This window comes from Panulirus ornatus, chromosome 64 (assembly GCF_036320965.1).
Source record: "Panulirus ornatus isolate Po-2019 chromosome 64, ASM3632096v1, whole genome shotgun sequence".
In the NCBI taxonomy this organism is placed as follows: domain Eukaryota; kingdom Metazoa; phylum Arthropoda; class Malacostraca; order Decapoda; family Palinuridae; genus Panulirus; species Panulirus ornatus.
Genome location: NC_092287.1, coordinates 26,563,620 through 26,587,802, shown reverse-complemented (window position 1 = coordinate 26,587,802; position 24,183 = coordinate 26,563,620). Strand labels below are relative to the sequence as shown.

Sequence of the window (24,183 nt, the reverse complement as noted above, 5' to 3'; positions counted from 1 at the left end):
ACATCTTACCCATCGGATAACTTTCCTGTGCCACTTGGGAATTAGTTAAGAAAGTTAGTGTCATAGTCACTTTAGATGTGAAAAAGTAGCCGTGTCAGGTGTAAGTATCTATACTGTTTGTATCTATGCACGCTTAAGTATATAGTCTAACTCACAGAGGAGGAGCAGCAGAGGGGCCATGTTGTGTACTCACCGATGGGGCCGTTCTCCTGCACCTCGCCGTAGATGGTGACGTTGGGGAAGACTGGGGCGTTGTCGTTGACGTCCTTCACCACCACCGTCACTACAGTCTCCGCCACGTGCACCCGCGCGCGCCTCATGTCGAGCACGTGCGGCCGCTCGCGATGGATCTCCTCAGAACTCGTGGCGAAGACTCCGCCATCGTCCTGACACTCTCCTCCAACCGCCTTGAGCCTCCTGACGTAGCGTGGGTCCTGCGACACCTGCTTTAAAGCCGAGCGGCTGGCCGCCGGCAGCAGCCGCCGCTTCTTCTGTGGAACTTCGCGTTTATTCTTGGTCACCCTCATGGCCTCTGCCTCAACGCTCTCCTCCTCCACGCCTTCATCGCTCGACCCACTCGACAGGTCGTGTACATCTCCAGAGTACATCGTGGGTGCTGTCGATTCCGACAGATGCTGGGGAGGTTTGTGTTCCCGTTCCCGAGGTTCCTCATGACCATTATGAGACTCGGAGTCTGTGGGAGGTGAGGGCTTGCTGATGTGTTGAGACGTGCTGCCTCTGTGAGGGCTGATGACAACGTCCTCTGTCTCCTTGACGGGAAGCTCTGTCGCATGTGGCAGGGTGTCGTCGGGAAAGTATTCAGGTTTTGACAGTATAACATCTGTAGATAAACTACCCTCTGCAGTATGTGTTTTGCCCCTCAAACCACGTTCTAGTGGTCGTCTTTTCATCATATTTCCGAGAGTCGGGAGTCCTCGTTGACTCCCAGTATGCTTATGTTTCGCGCGGGTTATCAACTTTAATCTGGAGGGCATTGGTGGTTCGAGGGTGACCTTCGTATGGATGGTCTTCCTTGACTCTGGGTCACACTCGAGGCCAGAGCCCTCCGTATCGTCCCTCCTCAATCGAGTGAACCTCTGGAGAGGGTTACGACCAAGGATTCGAGACGTGTGGCTCGATCGTGAAAGTACGTCAGGTGGTTCCGGTATCCCGTTTTCATCGGTACTACGTTTTCCGCGGCCCGTCACCGGTGTCATGTCCCCTTTTGCGTTACGGTGATCCTCGTCTCCAAGTTGTCTCTGCTCTGACGTTTTCTTCTTGTGGATGATATCATCGTTCTCTTTCTGGACGAGAGTTGATGGAGTCGAGATTTTCCACTCTTGGCCTTTACCAGACGTCTTTCCCGTCTTGTTCTCCTCTTCCATACGATGGATAAGTTTACCCTTGACGTTTGAACTCTTTCCCTGATCCTCTCCTTCCTTCTCCTCCTCCTCCTCCTCCTTCTCCTCTTCTTCCTTGCCCTTTCGCAACATGGCGTCACATGGCGGCAACGTAGGATCCTGAGAGGGAGAATATAGATTCCCTGATGTACTGGAGTCCTGCAGGAACGACTGCTGGTTTCCTGCCGATTTCGACTCGTGTAGAAGAGGGGAGTGACCGTCGGGTATTGGCACGCTTAGGTCCTCCGGCATGACGGAGTGTTCCTCAGCCGCCACATTAGGACCCCGTGAGGAGGAGGCACTGGGCCCCTGCGGTGCTCCTGAGTCCTGGGGCTGGTCATGCTGACCCTCAGTGACCCTTGGTCGCCTGGAAGCCCTGGACACGGCTGCCAGGGAGGGCGACACCCGCTGTCCGTCCCGCACCTGGACTCTCACCTTCCAGGTGTCACGCCCCAGCGGCGGGTCACGGTCCAGTGCCTGGAATGAAACGGAGGAAAAGAATGAAGTCTGGACGTGTAGCGTGCACCACGCATCATGGCTCCACACCTGCCAACCTCCATCACCACCACTAACAAACCATCCACTGGTACCACACCAACCACCCAATCACCCACTATCATTAACAGACCAACCACTAGCACCACACCAACCAACCACCATCACCACACCAACCAACCACCATTCCAACCACTCCATATGTCATGAACACCATCTTACGTCTCCACCATCTTCGTCCTGTCCTCATACATGTCTCTCCTCCACCCCTGTGCCTCAACGTTAACATGTGTACTTGTAATCATTAGACCTCATGAATTTATCTCAACCCAACAAATGTCTGCGGGTCTACTAACCCATATTTCACTAACGTAAGTGAGGGAGTACATACGAGCACTTAATTATGAGAAAGGCGGGGGCTTTGGACAAGGCAGCCCATAAAAAGATTCACTTACAAAAGTAATTACAGACTTACAAATCCCAGGCTAATTATTCTGTACCTTCTGTTGATCATTAGCCTCTGAAATATTAATCATTTCCAGACTGACTTTACTTCAGCGAGACATTTCCCTTTAACATTCATTCTTCCACCCATCTCTGTACTCAGCCACACATCTCTCCACACTATGTACGACTGGTAGCACCAAACATCTACGAGATATCCAGAGAAAATATGAGTAATGTTGACACTGCAGGAATGAGTATGAATTGCTGTGCAGGTATGTAAAGCATGTGTTGAATGTTGCTTTACATGCATGTGGCAACATTAGGCAACACATTCTTCACTTACACCCAGAACACTTCAAACTCATTCTGTATTAAGATCAACGCATTTCATCTTTCCTCTGGGTGTTATTTAATGTATGACTTTTATATTTCTCATCTCCTTCATTTTCACCCTCTTGTTGTCTCATTCACACAGACTTAACCCTTCGGTCATCACTATGATCATACACGTCATTAATCATCTGATCACCAGATCAAACCTTTTATACACTCTTTGTTTATTTACGAGAGATGGATCAATCCTACGCTGTCCTACCCCGTCCTATCCGATCCCACGATACGTATATTCATGGAGGCGCTTGTCTTGAAAAATGGTGCCATTTTATCTCCCAAAAGCGGAAAAGTGGCTTTACATCTCCCAGCCAAGATAATATTGACGATACGTCCCTAAGTCAGGAAGCACTTGACTTTCTCCTCTTAAACCAGGCACAGGAAGGACATTCCACTCCTCACCACTGAAGATCCTGTTGACCTGCTCATTAAAGATGAGGAGATGGAATGGAAAATGAATCCCTCTCGTATATAGATCTAGTAAGCAGATCTTAAAAGCAGAAAGTCGAGACGAGAAAACCAATGAAAATAAAGTTTATTTACATACCAGCCATTGGGGATGACCTGGTAAAGAGGATATGATCACTGCGCTCTCAGAAAATAAACCTCATCATTATAGATGAATACCTTTCGAGGCAGGAAACCCAGCCATCATCAGCAGGTGTGTGGGAAAACATGACAGCATCACCTGGTCGAGCGACCCACAGACCTCACACCACAGAATCGATTCAAGAGAGGAAAGCAAGTATGCTCAGCAACACCTGCCACGTACCTTATCAAAAATCCTTCAAAAAAACGACCATTTTTTTAAAGGATAGATATTGCCACGAACAAATGAACGCGGTATATTATAGGTTTATTATATCATCTCTCCAGCGTGACATGCACTCTGGTCAAGCAACCTCATATTGGCACTGATGAAACTTTACTTTGTCTGATACTTCAGTGTGGATATATTCTCAGAAGGATGATGTTAGATCGAGTGTCGAGACACAGAGAACACTGCCCTGGCCTCTGTGTAATCTCAGACTTTTCAGGTTCTCAAGACATCTCTCGTGTTCTCTAGTTCCCCAGCAGATAAGAAAGCCTTTAACCACATAATTCCTCTCTAGTTTAAATCATTACACTTTTCTTACTTTCCTTTCCGAGTTATAGCGATGGACTTACTGCCATTCACCATCAGGAGTTACTTAAACATGATGTATCCGTTCGTCCATTTTCATTCTCTGACCGTGACTCGTACCACCTATAGCTCTTCCAGTTTCCATTCTCTTCCAGGATTCGTGAGTTCTCCCCCACAGCCCCTCCAGTCGACACTGTCACTATTCCCACCCCTGAAACCTTTTAAACAACTCCGGCAAACATAATGCGTCCATGCCTCACTTTCCTTGGCACCATGGCCGACAGTTTCCAATACCTCATAACCCGGCAAATTTACACTCTCTTGTCTCCCCTGTAGCCACCCAGCCGTCGCTCTCTTGTGAAATATCTCTTCCCTTATACACCACACCCTGCCATAAATCCTGGACGCGCTTCATTCATCACCGGTAATGTTAAATCCATCACCAGCCTATCGTGCGTTCGACGGCATGATAAATCCATGACTCTTCCTCAGAGTTGCCAGGACCTAATCAGTATTGATCGCAAGATATCTAGGGAAGATTTCATTCTGATATGAACGCCATCACGTGACACTCTACTCTTCCATCATGATGTTGAGATGGATCATTGAAAGGATGTTCGGTTATACGTACCTTCCAACATCCGACCCGAACATTCACATCCAGTAACTGATACATTAGATTAGGATGACTTGTCAGAGATGCGCAAATGTAATTGCAATATTTGTTTCCTGTTAAGTTACTGAACAGAAATAAATTTTAGAGACGTTTTTATCGCAAATATTTATCACTTAGAATCGAGTGCTATTGTTACGAAAATCCATTGTTGTATAATTGAATTAAACTTTCGTTCTGTGAAAATGAAAAATGAAGCAAAAGTATTGCTTGAAAGAGATATTTTTTTTTGTCGATCTTGAAGTTGTATGAATGTTTTGATTTCCAAAAATATGACGATAAAGGTTTTCAGAAAGAACTCTTGCCTGGTATCAGGGCTCAGGGCTGTGGAGTTAGGCTTTTACAAAGAGTGGATTTGTAGGGACGGGGGAAGTAGAGCAGCAGTGTGGGGATTAAAGCAAGACTTGTTCCGCAACTGTCATGGTCGGACCAGCATCGGGGGAGAAGTGATATAGATAGAGAGGATTAAGGGTCGTTAGCACTAGCAGTTAGGTTAACAGCAGGCGTAAGGTCAGCGACACCAACAGTAGTAAGGGTCAGCACCACCACAGTGGTGTTGTACCACATTAAAGACTCACCCTCAGCTGGAGGAGCTCTCCGGTGTGGGGGTTGATGGTGAAGAAGGCGTCGCCAGGGGAGAGGCCCTCCACGCCGTCTCCTCCCACACTATACACTAGGCCTTCCTTGTCCAGGGCGTCCAGGTCGCGTGCCTCAACCTGACCCAGACACAAACACTGTCACACTGTGCTGTATGTTAACATGTTAATGTTGAATACAGAGAACGCTGTTAGATAGTGTTATATTGAATAGATATCACGTATAAATTCAAAATCATACATATTTTCCAATACCATGGGTAGAATGGATGAGGAAGTTGTTGTACAACATTTAAATAATTATCATAGAAGTTATTTTACCACATTGTGATAATTTTATAATTGAATCACACAATCGAGCTAAATGTCAAGATATTCCAAGATTATAATTATCAGAGACATACTCACAACTCACTGAATCCCTGTAAATAGCATGCTAGAATTATTGATGATGATAATGATAATTATTGTAATAAGTAATAACATTAAATGTTTGTACTGAAGCATTTGATTCGACGTTGTATGATCTTTGGTTATATCATGCAAGAGCTAACCCTTCCCCAAATCTGTGCCCTTGTAGCTTCGAGGCTGCGCTACAATCAGTAGCAGGCCCAGGGGATGCAGGTGAGTTTCTCAAGGAAGGGCGTGAGAGAAATGAACCTATCTCCATCACAGAATTATCGTAAATTTAGGAAAAAATAAAGATCAGAGGAGTTAATTGCTGTCAAATCCCGTTTTACCAGACCTTAAGATCCATGACTTAGCAACAGCCGAAGCCTGTGTCACACAGCAACCCCGCCACGTACATAATTAACTCTTGCGCCGTCAAAAATCACAACGTTCTAATTAGTTCAGAGTATTTACAGTCGGCTTGATGAATATCTCGTCCAGGATTCACATACGATGGTTCCCGTGACCTTTACGTACATGTATTAATACCTGATTTTACAAATTTACGAATCTTAAGTATTTTGAAGACAGTCCAAAAACAAACAAACAAACAAAAAAGATACACTCGGTCTGTCCTGAAAGTTTGAATAAGAATAATGAAGCTATCAAGTTTATACATTAGGCCTTAACCTCGTCATATTGCTCATGTCATCACTTGTCGTACTCACCTCATGTCAGTCATACCAGCATATCACTCATATGGCCTTTATATGTACCACTACCACATCTGCATCAGCACTACAACCATGTCACCTTCATGTCATCTTGCTCATGTTATCAATTACTCATCACCCCAATTACATCATTACATTACTTGTCGTTATTTATATCATGTCATCAACCATATCAAAACTCACTTTGTCACCTCTCAATCACGTCATTCATGTCGCCATCCCGCATCATTAACCGTTATTTCATGTCCTTATCTCTCATGTCATCACACCGAAACCCTCCCTCACTTTGATCATGTTGCTACTCATATCACGAAGCCCCGTCATGCCATCGCGTGTGCTCATGTCTTTGTACTGACCGATAGCAAAAAGCTTAATCGAATATTCATGAATATTAGTTCTGGATACATAGGAGCTCAATGCATTAATTAAGAGAAGATGGAATGTGAAAATAAGTGTATTTTTTCCTCTGAACTGGGCTGGAATGTTATTAGGAATCATTACCCATCGGGAAGAGTAAAATGGAATACAGACCCCCACAATTAATATGTAAAAGCTTATTCTGGTAATTGCCAGGATTTGCACGAAAATATTCACGTCACAATGTGCGGATATTCCTTGTTATATTTTGAGGTACCGACAGTTTAGAATATAAGCCACAAATCCATTTTGATATAAAATATCTCCATCATTTTACATCTATACGACTTTACTACACCCTCAACACCAGTGACCTTTGACCTGACGTTTGCGGTTCGGGTCAAAGGCTAGGGTTACAGTGCCTGTTGTTGGAAAAAATTAAATGAAGAACGGCAAATCCAAATGCATCTCTACAACAGAGAGAAGTAAACACATCGCACTATACAACAGTGACCCCTGCAACGGAACTTCCCCCCGTTAACAGTATACCGTGACCCGAATTTAGTGTCCGTCCAAAGTTACCGGACCCGAGGACAATTATCTGTCGTCATTAACTATTCAGTATGACTTTTAAAGAACAGAAATAGAATCTGACCTGAAAAAGAGATGATAGTAAATTGATGTTAACATACGATGCCCAAGGTTGCTTAATCTGCTCGAACTTTAACAGACGCCTGAGTGTAATCGGATATTAGTCTGTAATTAATGACGTCCTAAGACTTCGTTAATTATGCTGCTCCGGGAGGAGGAAGACCATTGTAATCCATTACTCGCTTCTTAATAAGTTAGCGAGTTTGATCTCTACTGGTGAATAGTCTTGAACTGAAGTCTTAATGAAATATGTGACTTCACAACTCAGATTTATGTGCCATTAATTACATTATAATTGCCAGCTTGTGCGGTACAAGGAGGGATTTCCTCTTTTCCTTCTAACGAAGAATTGTGGGAAAATGTCTTCCCACGTCGTCAGAGACAGCGACGTCAGCACCACCAGCATGCCTTTGAGGTCCTCCTGTGCCTGACTACATTATCCTGACTCCCCAGCCTCCCCTCCCATGGGTCTCACGCTGTGTGGTGCGGGAGGGAGCGGGGCGCACTGGGGACGGTGGCTGGTATGGAGGAGACAGAGAGACGTTTTGGAGACGGGGCGGGGCGCTGAGGAGACCTAATGATGATGGGAACGGATCAGTGTGGGGACGAATATAGGGACCTGACCTTTAAGTGCCATCATTTAAGTCTTGTTATCGTGCCTGAGAGTCGTGTGGGGTCGTGTCGTCGTGCTCAGGGATCGTACCGTCGTGCTCAAGGGTCGCACCGTTGTGCTCAAGGGTCGTGCTCAAGGGTCGTACCGTTGTGCTCAAGGGTCGTACCGTCGTGCTCAAGGATCGTACCGTTGTGCTCAAGGGTCGTACCGTCGTGCTCAAGGATCGTACCGTTGTGCTCAAGGGTCGTACTGTCGTGCTCAAGGATCGTACCGTTGTGCTCAAGGGTCGTACCGTCGTGCTCAAGGATCTTCCCGTCGTGCTTTAGGGTCGTACCGTTGTGCTCAAGGGTCGTACCGTCGTGCTCAAGGATCTTCCTGTCGTGCTCTAGGGTCGTACCGTTGTGCTCAAGCGTCGTACCGTCGTGCTCAAGGATCGTAACGTCGTTCTTAAGGGTATTTTCGTCGTGTTCCGTCGGTTAAGCTAATGGCTCTTTGTTTCAGCGGTGTGGCCAACGGCCGATGGGCATATCAAAAGCGTTCGACGTTATCTCAATATTTCATGAGTGAACGACAGAAAGGCAAACCCTAATGAGATTTCTGAATAAAGCTGGCAGACCCGAGGCTCAATGAATTTCAGAGAATATCCCAAAAGTTTGAAAAAGAAAGATGTAAAAAGAAAAGACTGCACAACACAAGAGGAAAAAAATATATATTCATGTTGATAACAAGGGGAACTCGATGTTAAAACATTACTGGGGAAAATTTTAGATATTTGCTTTGTGGAATTTTCATGTGAATGGCACATTTACATGACATGCTTGACGTGAAAGATTTACCAGTTCATCTCACTCGTCATCTGAGATGATTAATGGCCTTTCCTTTGAAAATGTTTGTAGGGTCGACCGAAATTCGCTCGAGGCACGTAGTCGTAGGTGTAAATTAGGCTATTGGAAAGACGCCGAGCAATTTACGAGGGGCCCAGATATATATATATATATATATATATATATATATATATATATATATATATATATATATATATATATATGTGTGTGTGTGTGTGTGTGTGTATGTGTGTGTGTAAACCTGGAGCCCTGAGGAAGACAAGGGATCAGATGTTCTCTTACATTAAGGGTCTTCTCTATGGTGAATGGAAACCCACTCAGAGGAAACAGTTCGGGATGACAATATTGTACATCAAATATTCATGGAATTCATCTGTTTCAGATGGACTTTGCTGTGACGGACCACCAGTAGACAACCTTCCATACTAGGCTACCTGTATGGAGGGTGGGGGTGGGGGGGGGGAGTTTCACTAAACACAATGATATAAAACGAGGAAGTTTTATATTGTTGGTTTAATACAACTTTCACAGATAACAGGTTTAATATGATCTCCCCGTAGGAAAGTGGTCAGCTTCAACACCCTCATGTACTGTACGTAATAATTAAATCATTTTCAATCACGAAAACGAAAAATATTTTCTTTTTTAGATAAATACATAACGATATCAACAATATATTGAAAAAACGCGTACATCCTGATATCTTAAGGCATGCTGGCTAGCTGGGGTTGCGTTATTTCATTATCAAGTCCAATAACAAACGATAAATAATAACGGAGCCTCAATTTTTTCTGAACGTTTACTCTCCCACATGACCTGTGTGATTTATGGAGATAACCAGTATGGCAGGAGTCGGGTGGAAGAGGTGTGAGGCACTTCACTTCAGTCTTGCATTCATTGTACAGACTCCACGGGGAAATTCAGCTTCTTGAGCACGACGGTATGATCCTTAAGCTCTGAAGGCATAGGCTCTGACCTGACTATTCTGGGGGATTATATATATGATCTCGTCACAATGATGTTCATCCCTGACACTGTCATGTGTGGATTCGTGTTTCCTGCTGGCGAACGCCAGTCCCATGAATGATAACCAAACCGGGGCGTTTATAATCAAAACCCATTTCCCGTACAGGCGATACATTCCCGACTCGAATAAAACTTGCGATTTAATGCATACAAGGTCGTAATGTTTACGACCGCGGACCACAGGTGGGGCTGCGTGGGTCCGAGGGGGAGGGGGGTCTGTGAAGCCTTGTTATTATAACCGAACGTAACCAGACATCCCTACCATCCGACTCTCCCGGGCATCCGGAGTCCGTATGAGTGGTCATTGTGTCGGTTATATATGAAGCAGACAACAGAGGGATATCGTATAACTCAGCAACATTCATAAGGAAAGATACTGGGGATAGCCATACCCTGCTCTGTGGGTCAGATTCCAGACGTGTCGAACATTGCGGAAGCTGTGTTCCCAAAGCAGACAATGCTGTGGATGTTGCACATGTGGCAGGTATTTCTTATCTATAGCGGTTTCATTTCGCCCCAGTATAGAGTGCTTCTCATATCCTCAGAGCGACTTATCTTTCGCTACTGTTAACCTGAGTGGACTCAAATAACTACCACCTACTTAAGTCTCTCGTCTGTCACTGCTGTTCACTTATCCCTTACCGTCTGCCGTGATGTTGCTTGCTTCTCTCTCTCTCTCTCTGTCCTACAGGTATTACTTCGGCCACAGCTTACCTTTGTCATTGCCATGTATAGCAAGGTTATGGATTTTTTTTTAAGTCGAGAAGGCACGAGCAACTGAGGCCCTAGTCAAGGCCATTTCGTTAACCATATAAAGGTTTAAGTGACTGGAGTAGGAATCTGGTGTGATATGACTGAATAAACAGCTGCTGGAGAGGCAGAAGACATTCTATATCACATTAACAGTTTTACCATGGATGAAGCGGTCGTCATTAAGGTGTGGGGATGAGTCAAGGGGATGACTGGAGACGTGATGTATCAATTAGCAAGAGGGAGGGGCAGGGTTATGTGTGTGGGAGGGTGGGTGACGACCTCGCCTGGTGTGTGGGAAAGACATGAGGGAGGGTGGTCACCCCTTCCCGTATGTGGTAGGGATTAAGGGAGTGGGTGACAAACCACGACACACAAAACGGGGATTCGTGGGGTAGCGAGAGGCCAAGAAGGAAGAGTATGTGATAAACTAGACATTCACTTTCCTCCAGAATTGTCAAAAATGTGTGTGTGTGTGTGTGTGTGTGTGTGTGTGTGTGTGTGTGTGTGAGCGTTTGAATCACAGAAACCGCTTAACATTTACCATAATTCATCGCAGTTGGAACTGAAAAACAGATGGCTTTGGGGCCCCCTTCTTTTTTTCCTGGATTCGCCATTATTGCCTCATGTTCCACTCATTTTGCTCGTGATGAATGAGGAGGCTGGGGCGGCTCACTCCCCTCACACTCACCTACTGTGATTTCCATTGATGCATCTTCTGAAGCAGATAGCATCTGCATCGACTTAACAACAAATTTCTTTCGTTATAGACTGAAAGGTTGGTGGATATGTACGAGAAAATGGCCTTAAACAACGCCTGTTTTACGTGCATGGATTTCATAAGCGGCAAACATAACGTTTAAGCAAATAGCTGGGTCAAAATGAGTTGGAACTGTGTCCATTGATGACTTGACTTTGTGATTCTGATGGGTCAGGTCAAAGTCCAGGCCATCATGCACATGCTCGTATTGTCATGCTCAAAGGTCGTATTGTGCACAAGGGTCGTCCTGTCGTGCTCAAGGATCGTATTGTGCACAAGGGTCGTCCTGTCGTGCTCATGGGTCGTATTGTCGTGCTCAAGGATCGTACCGTCATGCTCAAGATTGAACCGTTCGTGTTTAAGGGCTTAATTACATTTATTCTGCTGTGAAAGGTAATTTTCACTTATATGGAAAATAATCTCTAATAAAAGAGAGATAAGTATATAAACAATTCAATCGGTGTCTAAAGGAGTAAACTCGAATTCCTAAGCCTTTCGCGAAATGACAACGGTGACATCTATGTAAATACATGAAGATGATGATTTTGTGTGTGTATATATATATATATATATATATATATATATATATATATATATATATATATATATATATATATATAAACTTTACTGTTGAGTGGAATATGCCATCAGACCACCACACAGGAAAGAGAGAGAGGAGAGGCTGACACATAAATCAAAACTCTAGTTTATTCTGTGAAGTCTGCCAGCAGTAAATATTCATCTAATCTTAAAACTGGTTGAACGCTGTCAGTTACTCTGAACGAAATGGCACGGAATTGCGCAAATTAGCAAAAGTAGATAAGTTTATGAAAATTTGAAATATTTTGAAATAATAGTGATATTGGCTAGTGCAGAAGTACAACTGCAGACAGTATTGATAAATCATTTAATTGCAGATAATTTCCCGCCTTGAAGAAAACATAATTTGCTGTTTGCTTCTGAGGTCCAGTATAGATGTGAGCGGACGGTATGCATTTCATTATATGCGAACATTATATTTATAGTGTTATTTTGGCATAAAGTTATTCACACCCACAAGGGATACATATAACAGGTCTGGATACATAAAAGTGGATTAGAAAGAGTTAGTAAAACCTGATGTGTGAGACAAAGGAGCCAAAATATTACGAACAAAAATCATCAACACTTCGATGTTGGGATGTGTGAGCGAGGCTGCAGGAGCTCTCCCGGGGGACGAACGTGCGGTTAAGACTCGAGACAGTAAGATAACCTCTTTAATTACCGGGAGTTAAATGCTCATTAATTAGTTAAATGGAGAATGCGGTGGAGGTGATTAGGTGGACCAATTTGCACGGGGTTCATTGTGGGAGTTCCATGAAGAGAGAATAGCGAAGCGGTGTGGGAAAGCAGGGAAGGCAACGGTGGCATGATGGTGTAGGAAAGATGTTCCTCGGCAGATGTAAAACATACGAGATGAATGATATCAATATGTACCAATTAGATGTGAGAAAAGGAATTAAGAAATGATGAAATATGACGAAGTATATCAAAGACTATAGTCTTAAGTTGGCGTAGACCTTATGGTGGCCAATTGAAGATAGAGAAAGTAACGGAAAATAAAATCTTCGCAAAGATATACTTATCCATACTGTAACTCCTGTGTCGAGAATATCGTTCGATACCTGAAATACGTAACAGTTTTTGGGGCGATATTTGCTCTCAACTGTATGATGGCTGACAGTTGCAGTAAATAAACTTATCAGTGGTTCAGCGCTGATGATACTCTTGTTACCAGCGGTGTAACAAGATTACCAACTGCAGTATTCATTGACACACTCACACACATACAAACACACACCCACACCCGCTCGCCTTTCTATATTCACTCTTCACACGCCCAATTTTGCAAGTAAAATCAAATTGATGTACATTTGGGTATAGATATTTGTTATATATATATATATATATATATATATATATATATATATATATATATATATATATATATATATAAATATATATATATATATATATATATATATATATATATATATATATATATATATATATATATATATATATATAAGAAGTCCCTTAAATCCTTTATAAGTCACCTGCAACACTCAGGGAGCTGGCCACGTCTACCGGTCGAACCACAGGTCATAAAGTGTTATGATGGGTGTTTATATATATATATATATATATATATATATATATATATATATATATATATATATATATATATATAACGTGTGGTAATCATGTGGATCAATGTATATAACAGTGTTTGGAAAGTAAAAATGTAATTCACCCACCTCCTGCTGGTGCTTCCCTACCATCATTACCCTCCCGGAACAAAGAGAATTACATTAACAGCGTAACGAAATTTTCTCACATGGAAATGTCTGACTCGTTTCGTTCCAGCACCAGTGTTGCTGGACGCATGTGGGTGCTTGGCTGAGGTAATTCCCTAGACTCAGCCTGGATTGTTACATTGGACGGGTATCGCTTACCAAAGTGTAGTGTTGAACAGTGTTTATATATGCGGGTGTGGGTTACCTGCCCGCCCGCCTGCCATGTCTGCTCTGCTTTGCCTGAGTAACATTCTCTCTCTCTCTCTCTCTCTCTCTCTCTCTCTCTCTCTCTCTCTCTCTCTCTCTCTCTCTCTCTCTCTCTCTCTCTCTCTCTCTCAGCCCCGGGAGGTCCCGTCTCCCTGCCCTGGTATCTCCTTTTATGTCCCCACCCTCGTCGGCCCTGGGATTCCCTTCGTCTCAGTTCTAGTCTATCCTACGATTCCATCCGTCTCTGTCCTGAGAGAACCTCCTCCTTTGCTTTAAGGTGATCTGGGAGCCTATGTAAATCTGCCCTGGGAGTCCTTCTCTTCCCGCCCGATCCTGCTGTGGGAGCCCTATTGTCTCTGCTCCTAGGAGACCAAAAAAATCTCGTAGCTGCCGACGAACAGATTGTTTTCAAATGGCCGCCCCGGATACTCTGTGTCGTCTTCGAAATATGCGTCAACAAGACGTTTTTACGTTTCCTTACTTACCTCAGCAACTGTATCCCTCACCTCATTATTCAGCCTTAGAATAAGCCATCGTTTACTTACTCCTATGTCGATATTGTGTGTCCGTTGATTATTCTGCGGTACCGTGAGTCACGTACGAGGGAATAAGGACGTGTACGTGATCTGGTCATGAAGACTGTGAACTGTACATGAATATCAAAGCCCCTTCTGCTGTGCTATATAACCTCGAGCATAAGGGCATTACCCTGACACGCGATAATTTGACCTTCGACCAGACCCTGAGAGGTTTGACCTTCGATCAGACCTTTATAGGATTGACTTTCGACCAGACCTTTAGAGGTTTGACCTTTGACCACACCTTTAGAGGTTTGACCTTTGACCACACATTTATAGGTCTGACCTTCGACCAGAGCCTTAGAGGTCGATTATAACGAATCCCTGAATTACACAGACCTCAAAGGACTGCTAGGGACGACCACGTCTGACGACCCTTAAGAAGGGACGACTCACCTTGGCGATGATGGCTGGCAGGTGTATGTCGTCCTCCTCGATGACCGCCGCCCGGAGGTCCTCCTCCAGGAAGTGAGGCGGGTTGTCGTTGACATCGACGACTGCCACGTGCACCATGACGTGCACTGTGTGGCCGGCTGCCTCCGCCGCTACCAGCAGCTCGTGCTGACACGAACAGAATGATTGATCAGTGTCTGACACACACACACACACACACACACACACACACACACACACACACACACACACACACACACACACCTGCTGACAGATACAGTTAATCATTACCTGTAGTAATCAAACCTTATAGTCAAATGCCAATTAGATATCAAGATTAAAGTAACAAATGATAATCTTTTCAGGGAATAAAGGATTGGATAGTGATGGGAGGGCGAAGACATCTGATATGTAAATGTAATCAATGTAAAAAGATGGATAATTCAGGGTTATGATGGCGACACATTAAGAATGATATATATATATATATATATATATATATATATATATATATATATATATATATATATATCCGTGTTGTGTTACAACTCCCTGTTGTAATAGGAGAAGGAAAAATACAAAGACGAGGATTTTCTTGTCTCCAAAGGAGGCAGAACATCTTGGCTGGGAAAACCAACTCTGTCACCTACATGTAAAGAGCAAGATTGAATTAGGCCGAGACTAAAGCTCCAGAGTATCAGATAAGCCTGGCCAGACGCGGCCTCCATCCGGAACACAAAAGATGACTTGGATCACAGGAATCTTAAGGAAGCAGAGTGGGCCAGGGGACGGGGCTTGCTCACCCCCCACGGTAGCGGCCAACAAGGGCTACGTTATCCTGTAAGATGAAATACCTCGCGAGACTTGATGTTCATGTGTTTTTTTAGACGTGTGTTGTGAAAATACAGAGACCAAGATGCGTTTTATACGAAAATCCGGGTATCAGTCAGGCTACGTATATATCAGTATATAATGAGACCTCTTGCATGTAAATAAGGCACCCCAAAGACCCAAAAACAATCTATTTTGGAGAAATATAACACTGGGAATTAAGCCAGCTCCTGACACGGATACCGCGCAAGACATCCACACTCCTGACTGACACAAGACACAACCACTGTCAGCAAACTGGCAGCTGACAGCGTCAGTAACTAGCCTTCATACCTCACTCCCTTCCCTCCAACGTGTGTGACTCTCCATCGTACTCTGGTGTTTGTAAACAGTCAGACACAAGAGCTGAATTATCACACACACACACACACACACACACACACACACACACACACACACACATTGCCTCAGCCCTGCCAGCACGAACCCTCGTACATGTAACAAGGAGGAACAGATTACTTTATAAAGTAATAACTACCCACCTCAGTTACCTTATACATGATGGAAGCCCATTACATTCCTCCCAACCAACACAGATGGATGATATGTATTTTCCCATTAGACCAGCAAGTAAATGAATATATTTTATGAGCTGTTTGCTACAGTTAAATATATATATATATATATATATATATATATATATATATATATATATATATATATATATATATATATATATATATATAGTTACAGAAAATCATCAACAGGAGGCAGCACAGAGGGTCAGAATATTAATTCATTTCCCCAGCGGCACCACGACGGGTAAGCTTTTAAGACTTGTTGTTGTGGCAGATGACGAGGAGGGAGGAGCATGCGGTGTGGCAACGCTGTTGGGGCAGAGAGAGAGAGAGAGAGAGAGAGAGAGAGAGAGAGAGAGAGAGAGAGAGAGAGAGAGAGAGAGAGAGAGAGAGAGAGAGAGAGATGTATTGTACGGTACACATGACATAACATTGACCTGCGGATTATACACAGATCACGAGTATTATCTTCTTTATCCGGATTATTATTATAATCCTGTTTGATATGATCCCGATTATCCCTTTTTTCCCTGGGAAGATGTTGGTAATAGTTTAACTTTGAGTGCGACGGTACGACCCTTAAGCACGACTGTACAACCCTTGAGTGCGACGGTACGACCCTCTAAGCACGACTGTACGACATTTGAACTTGGCGGTACGACCCTTGAGCACGACGGTACGACCCTTGAGCACGACGGCACGACCCACCCTTCAGCACGACGGTAGTACGACTGTCATCCTCAGAGGTCGTCCTGTTGTGCTCAAGGGGCAGGAGTCGCCCTAACACCTCTGGTCCTCGAATCTGGTCGTCCTTCCTTCGAGCCAGAGAACAACGGACGCAGGACATACCCAAGGAGCACTACAGTCACTCTATGCGACTTTTGAAACCCATGACTTTCAGAGCCGCCGATATACCCCAGGAGAGGAACCAACCCCTCCCCCCACTTCCGATATACCTCACCGGTTTTTATGGTGAGGATTAAGAAAACGGGAGTCATAACGGGCCCCACCCATTACCATTATAATGAAAAGCGGAATGGCAGCCTCTGTAGGGGGAGAGAGAGAGATAAAACTCACCATTCGTCTCGTATGAAACCATCAACATAGACAATTCACAACGGCAGAATGAACCATCATAAATGCCTCGTATTTCAAGGACTGGAGGAAGGGGAAACAATAGCACGGACACACGGCGCCGATACACGTCCAAATAACTAAGGATTACACAGCAGCTACGCCAGGGTGGAGGGCTAGCAAGACATCACTACATTTTTGAGGATTAGTTTCAAAATGTATCGGCGCAAACTATTAATTAACACACACACACACACACACACACACACACACACACACACACACACACACACACACACTTTATGTAACAGCTAAAGAATGAAATATACCATAATACTTGTTTAAGGAAAGACTAGTCGTCAGCATGCATGACACAGGACCGTTCATACATCATTTCTGTAAAATCAAATTACAGTCGGGTCTTCATGAAGACGATGCCAAGTTGTTTCAACCACGAAAGCCACGAAAATTTTCCTCTGTGTCAGAAACACTTCCATGGTGATGTCAGTTTCGGACAGAAATATTCTAGTGTAGGGGAAACTGTCAATATTAACCCGCCATGACTGTCAGTGTTTATTTCGCCATAGAGGAAACTGTCAGTCGACCCGAAATAACTGTCAGTATTTGAACCAAAATATTACGAATATTTCTCATTTATAGAAACAAAGTAATCAACATTCTCAGTTCCCTGGTGTTTTCAGGGTTCTTTCCAGTTTGAAATGACATATATGAGTGCGAACGAATGTGGTTTTTTTTTGTTTTTCGTTTTCCTGGCGCTACCCCGCTGGAGCGAGGGGGGGGGAGGGGGTAGCGATGCTGTTTCCTGTGTGGCGGGGTATCGTCAGGAATGGATGAAGGCAAGCAAGTATATGTGCATGTGTCTATATGTATATGTTTATGTATGTGTATGTATATGTTGATATGTATATGTTTGTATATGGGCGTTTATGTGTATATATGTGTGTATGAGTGGGTGGGCCATTCTTCGTCTGTTTCCTGGCGCTACCTCGCGGACGCGGGAAACAGCGATTAAGTATTTTTTACGTATATATTGAAGTTGGGATCAGTGTTCATCCGGGTAGGAAAGGCCGCATCCGGCTCTCCGTCTCTGCTGATAACAACAACAGGAAATCCCCGACCACAAGCCAAATTTTTTTTTCAGCTACATCGCTGAACTTAGCGAAAATGTATGAAATACAGGCTGGCCCGTACCCTCCTCATTTCAATATTTTCCCAATATATATATATATATATATATATATATATATATATATATATATATATATATATATATATATATATATATATTAGATGATGGAAAATGACTTATAGGAGGTAAAAGAGTCGTAGAAGAGAGTGTTGCAGACGTAACTGCTACAGAAGACACCAGCATGAACTATAATGTTTTGCTGTGCTAATTTACCTCGTCCTTAACTACCTTCAGCTCCAAGACGACCGTCTGGCTTGTTGCCGTCGCTCAGAGTGCGTTAACCCCTGAGGTACGACGGTACGACCTTTGAGGCACGACGGTGCGACCATTAGGTACGATGGCCAAGGGTTGCACCGTTGTGGTCGAAGGTCGTACCCTTTATGTTCAAAAGTCGTAACTGCCGTGCTCGAGTGTCGTAACCGTCGTGCTCAAGGGTCGTATTGTGGTGCCTCAAGGGTCGTATCGTCGTGTGCCTTCAAGGGTCGTACCGTCATACTCAAGGAGCCAACAGCCCCCCCCCCCCACCCCCTACTGATGATGGTGGGCGCCGGAGTTAATGATGCTAATAAGTTGCCATTGATACGGTGATCAGCGAGGCCCAGCTGTGGGTAAAACGTATGAGGAAAATTCCTCTCACCAGAGACCCAATTAATCAGAGAGAGAGAGAGAGAGAGAGAGAGAGAGAGAGAGAGAGAGAGAGAGAGAGAGTACCAAGAGGAAACTTAGCCATAAGACTGCTCGTCCCAGCTGCCACCTGCATTACATAACCATCTGTTCTTGGTTCATCTGGGACTGATTTCGACCTCACGTCCAGTTTTCTTTTAAATGTCCTTCCCTCTTTGGTGGACGGGCGTGGACAGCCTCCCGTCCCGCCTCTTACTCACGGCACAGTAAGCTACAAGTGCCCGTCACTCCTCACTCTGAGGCCAACCGAACTTGCACACAAGACAGGAGGACGACTACGTACACCAGTTCTACCCGACCGCTACCGCCGTGGTACACGACCCTCACTGCAACACCGGCACGGCCTCAGGCGACGATGATTCTGACCACTTATAGAACCCCTAGTGACTTGGAACTAACCAAAAGTGAATCCAGTGACTTGGATGACGATACAAGTCATGAATGGAATGGTAGGCCAAGCAGAAGGGGTGTTATTCCGAACACCACACCAGAACGTACGTAACGATGTGGTAGAACCGGGTCGTGTGTCATGGAACCACTCGTGTTACCCGTCCTGACCCACCGTATGGATGGAGAGTTAGCCCAAGTCCCGCCACAACCCCCTGGAGTAAACACATCCTTCCCCACCTCCTCCTGACCTTACTTACGCGGTTCTCTCCCACATATTTACATACGTATGTTCGATTCCATCACACGGGGCAGTGGTCCTTCAGGGCGGATACCTTACACCAAGCAGCAGTGGGGTTTTTAAGCCCTTGACTCGCGTCATGAAGTAAATTCTTATACTCATGACTCTGCCACCAGATGGTTCCCTCTCGCCCCGCCAGAGGTCTCTCATCTTACGTCAACAACAACAACATGGCTGAGCCATTCCCGGTGAGGCTGGAATGACAACAGGAAATGTGAAGATTCTCACCAGGACCCATCTACATAGCCTCCCACAAGTTCCCCGAAAGTAAAAGGTTTTTGAGGAAGAAGATATGGAAATATCTGCCTCCAGGATATCTTAGAAGCCTGAGACTTTCCACTTAAGACCATGATGGTGTGTACACCGTCATCTTCAGTGGTCCTGTACTATGTTAGCTTCTGCAATCACTAAGACCTCAACATCTTAAGTGGATCTGAGGACCAGATCTTAACGGCCGGTCATTCGCTGTCCTCACCAACACCAGTGTCCTCCACACAACACTCTGCTGGTGCTAAACATCACAATAACCCCAAGTTGTTCACAACCTTCGCTTTACATCGTCCACATAACCTGACTGGTTGCGCAGTTGTTAGATCTGTTCTTTATATTGTCGTAGGTCATATTAACACATATCGCCCGCGTTTGTAAATTTAACTGGCCTATAAAATTCCATATGGCCAATGAAATTGTTACGTCCCGCGTAAAGTAATTTCTGTTGCTTGCTCGCGGGGCCACGAATTACCCCATACCTGCTTCATCCACGTAAACCCAATTAAAGTTTCATCTTCTCACGTTAGTCTACGTAGATCGTCGCTAACCTTCCCTGCAGGAGTGACCAGCCCTTCCCTCTGACGGCTAAGTGCTGGTGGCAGCGCCCTAGGGAAGGGTTTCAAGGAAGGGCCGCTCAGCCTTAGAGGAACACGAGGAAATCGATGGCGCATTCTGGAAAGGGGGGGGGGGGGGGGAAGATGCCGGAGCATTATGTTGAATTCTCATCCCTCTGGCTCGTCCACATGCACAGGGAGGTCAGACTTGCTTGCCGTCACGACTAGGGGAGCACCTGCGCGCCTGAGGCTCCTGTAGGTGTGTGTGTGTGGCTGTATCAAGTGTGGACCATCCGTGCACGGGTTCCGTTCCCGCCTCCGCGCACTCGTGGGTTAAGTCATTTCCCTACAGAAGTGTTCATAGACGGTAACTTCCGGACATTGCCGCTCTGAAAACCAGCTTAAAGTCTACTATACCTTAAGGCCCACAGACGCGAAGCTTGGCCCAAGATATAACCGGCCCAGTAGATATAAAATTCTTGAGTTAGATCTTAGAATTCGAGCATAATTTGCTCCCTCGTTGAAATTCTGTTGTTTTTACTCACACTGCCAGCTTCGTTACGCTGAAGACGCCAGTGACGTAGGAATCCGCTACATGAGTATCCATGACGTGTCAGTATCAAAGATCTGGTTACACTGTAGATGTATGTTGAGATGTGTCCACCGTCAGGTAGACGCAACGTTACGTATCAGTGACAACTGAATGATTACCTAATTAGCGTTTACCACTGAACAGATTAATGTAATTGGTTTGAATCTGGCAGTAAATACCACGTCCTCCAAGATATTCAACCTCTGTGGCCCTTTTTCCTTTTAGATCAAAGGCTTTTGTCCTGGACAAAGGTCTATATGCAGGCCAGACTTTAAATAAAACATGGAAAAAAGGCCTACAGAGAGGCGAAAGTACAAAGAGGGAGAAATATTCTGAAAGTTTTGGAGGAAGTGGAAAACCTGTCTTTAAAAAAAGATGGGTGGGTTGTAGCTGTTGGGAGGAGGACATGAAAGGCGTAAGTTCTAAAGTTCGGCTACGTAAGGAAAGAAACAGACATCACACCGGCCCACCACCCCTTGAGTTGCCAACGGCCACACGGTGATTTTAAGACGTCGTGGTTTGTCGAGGACTGTGTGGTCTGTCTAATGATAGCCCGTTCTCAGAGGCAGAAAGCGGAGTAATATCTGTAGAAGAGAGGAAAGAGAACCAATGATGTGTTTTAGGACATGTGGAGAGGGATGATGCATGGGATTGCCTTGCGATCGATCGTCAAGTAAGGAAGCAGAGTTTGAACCTCCACAGATGCTACTGCAGTTCTCCACAGAGGATTGAATCTCCTTAATATAATGATAACAACAGTTCGAAGTTCTTCGTATCTGAAAAGAATTCACGGGTTTGTCAGAGGCAGACTTGGGTATCTGTGCAGTGTGGGGACTTCTAAGCAGGACTAATGATACGATAATATCAAGTATTCCTCTTGTGTTTAGTGGAATTGTAAAGCCAGCGAAGGAGATGGGAACATTGTGAGGCTTTTAAGAAAGAGTTATAGCAAGAAATTAGGTTTGGGGGACATTAAACTTGATGAGGTTGGGGAATCCCTCTCTCCAAATCTAAGTTTATTGAGGAAGTTGTGATGAGACGAAACCTAAAGTAAGCGAGAGAAGGTGGAGGGAATTAAAGAAGAAAACGAGTGGAGAGATACCGTTGTTGAGTCGTCAGCATACTCGATCACTTTCTTTATAGACGAAGATCGGAAATCACTGGAGTCAAGGTGGACAGTCCCACACGAGATCACTTCCGACAAACACCACTGAACAAAGACATGAAACATGGAACGAACATACGCAAAACACTAGGTAAAGCCTTGATTACCTCGACTTTAGCCCCGTAGTGTAGCGGGTTCGACCCGACACAGGACCCGCCTGACCCAGACCTGACCCCCTAACCCCGCCTGGGTCAGGTCACAGGGGAGGGACGACTTTTACCTTGGCACGAAGCTCGTAGTCTAGCGGGGCGGCCAGGGTGATGAGGCCCGAGCGCTGGTCGATGGTGAAGAGGCCGTCCCGGTTGCCCGCTCGGATGCTGTACCTCACCCCTAGACCTGAGGGGAAGAAAACGGCTTACAGTCCTGAGGAAAGAAAACGGCTTACAGTTGTGAGGGAAGAAAACGGCAACAGTCCTGAGGGAAGAAAATGGCAACAGTCCTGAGGGAAGAAAACGGCTTACAGTCATAAGGAAAGAAAACGGCTACAGTCCTGAAGGAAGAAAACGGCTTACAGTCCTGAGGGAACAAAACGGCTACAGACCTGAGGAAAGAAAACGGCTTACAGTCATGAGGAAAGAAAACGGCTACAGACCTGAGGAAAGAAAACGGCTTACAGTCATGAGGAAAGAAAACAGCTACAGACCTGAAGGAAGAAAACTACTTACAGTCCTGAGGGAAGAAAACGGCTTACAGTCCTGAGGGAAGAAAACGGCTACAGACCTGAGGAAAGAAAACGGCTACAGACCTGAGGAAAGAAAACGGCTTACAGTGCAGCGGTAGAGCACATTCATCAGCTTGAGGCGTAAAGTTCCCTCGTGTTTATGGTGTAAAAGATTACCATAATTATGGTATTATCTCCATAATTATGGTATTATCTCGCTGGAGTTTGTTGGCGGGAAAGGGGGAAAGGATTCTACTAATTGCAGTGATCTACATGGTCGAAGTAGTTCCCATAATTATTATGTATTTGCGAGGAATGTAATTATAGGGTAAAGTCTCTTAGAAATGCATGAATTATAGATAATCTGAGGATTATATAATCTTATTCAAGAAGTGGAATTACTGAACTCAGGGGTCAAATTTATGACACTCCTTTCGCTTTTATTTACATATAGATTTTTTCTTTCTATTGGTTGGTTAAGAGGGGGAAATGGAGGATGGTGGAGAGGGGAAACTAGAGAAATTGGATGTAATCAGAAAGTGTACAGATGCACGTATGGTGCAGGTTATATGGAAGCGTATGAGTGTTTTGCTAAATGATTTTTCCTACATGTGCCTTGTTCATTCGCCACCTGTTCCCGCAAGACACTGTACCAGCGTCAGCAGATGGGAATGTTGGCCGCTCATCCATCGCTTTGCCTCCTCCCTCCCACGGACAGACTCGTGCAATTCTGTACCTGTGCCGTGTTTTTCCACGGGCCGTATCATCTGTCTTTCTTTAAGAGACAGGTCTCTTATCACCGGGAGAGACGGTAACACCTGGTTTTAATTTTCTTCCCATTAGGAACCAGCCTTAACGTGGCCTGTTGTACCTGTAATTTGTCCTCTCTCTCTCTCTCTCTCTCTCTCTCTCTCTCTCTCTCTCTCTCTCTCTCTCTCTCTCTCTCTCTCTCTCAAAGTTGTGGTAGAAGGTATATATATGTCTTACGTTCATTGGGTAAAACTGACACGAATATGAAATAGAATCGCAAATGAAAGGATCGTACAAATAGAGCTATTGAACTGCCCTGTTCAGGGGTCTGAGATATCTTGTATCAGTTCAACATCTTCCAT

At 44.7% G+C, this 24,183-nt stretch overlaps 1 protein-coding gene across 1 annotated transcript in view; it reads right to left on the bottom strand.

The window, feature by feature from the left end:
• The window catches only part of LOC139746234 (putative neural-cadherin 2), an 82,515-nt gene that overhangs the window by 35,510 nt on the left and 22,822 nt on the right, over positions 1-24,183 (bottom strand). Inside the window, exons 4-7 of the mRNA XM_071657224.1 lie at positions 22,631-22,746; positions 14,768-14,932; positions 5,107-5,244; positions 194-1,877 (exon numbers count right to left, since the gene is read on the bottom strand). Coding sequence (XP_071513325.1) covers positions 194-1,877; positions 5,107-5,244; positions 14,768-14,932; positions 22,631-22,746 — 2,103 coding nt within the window. The remainder of the gene's footprint in view (positions 1-193; positions 1,878-5,106; positions 5,245-14,767; positions 14,933-22,630; positions 22,747-24,183) is intronic.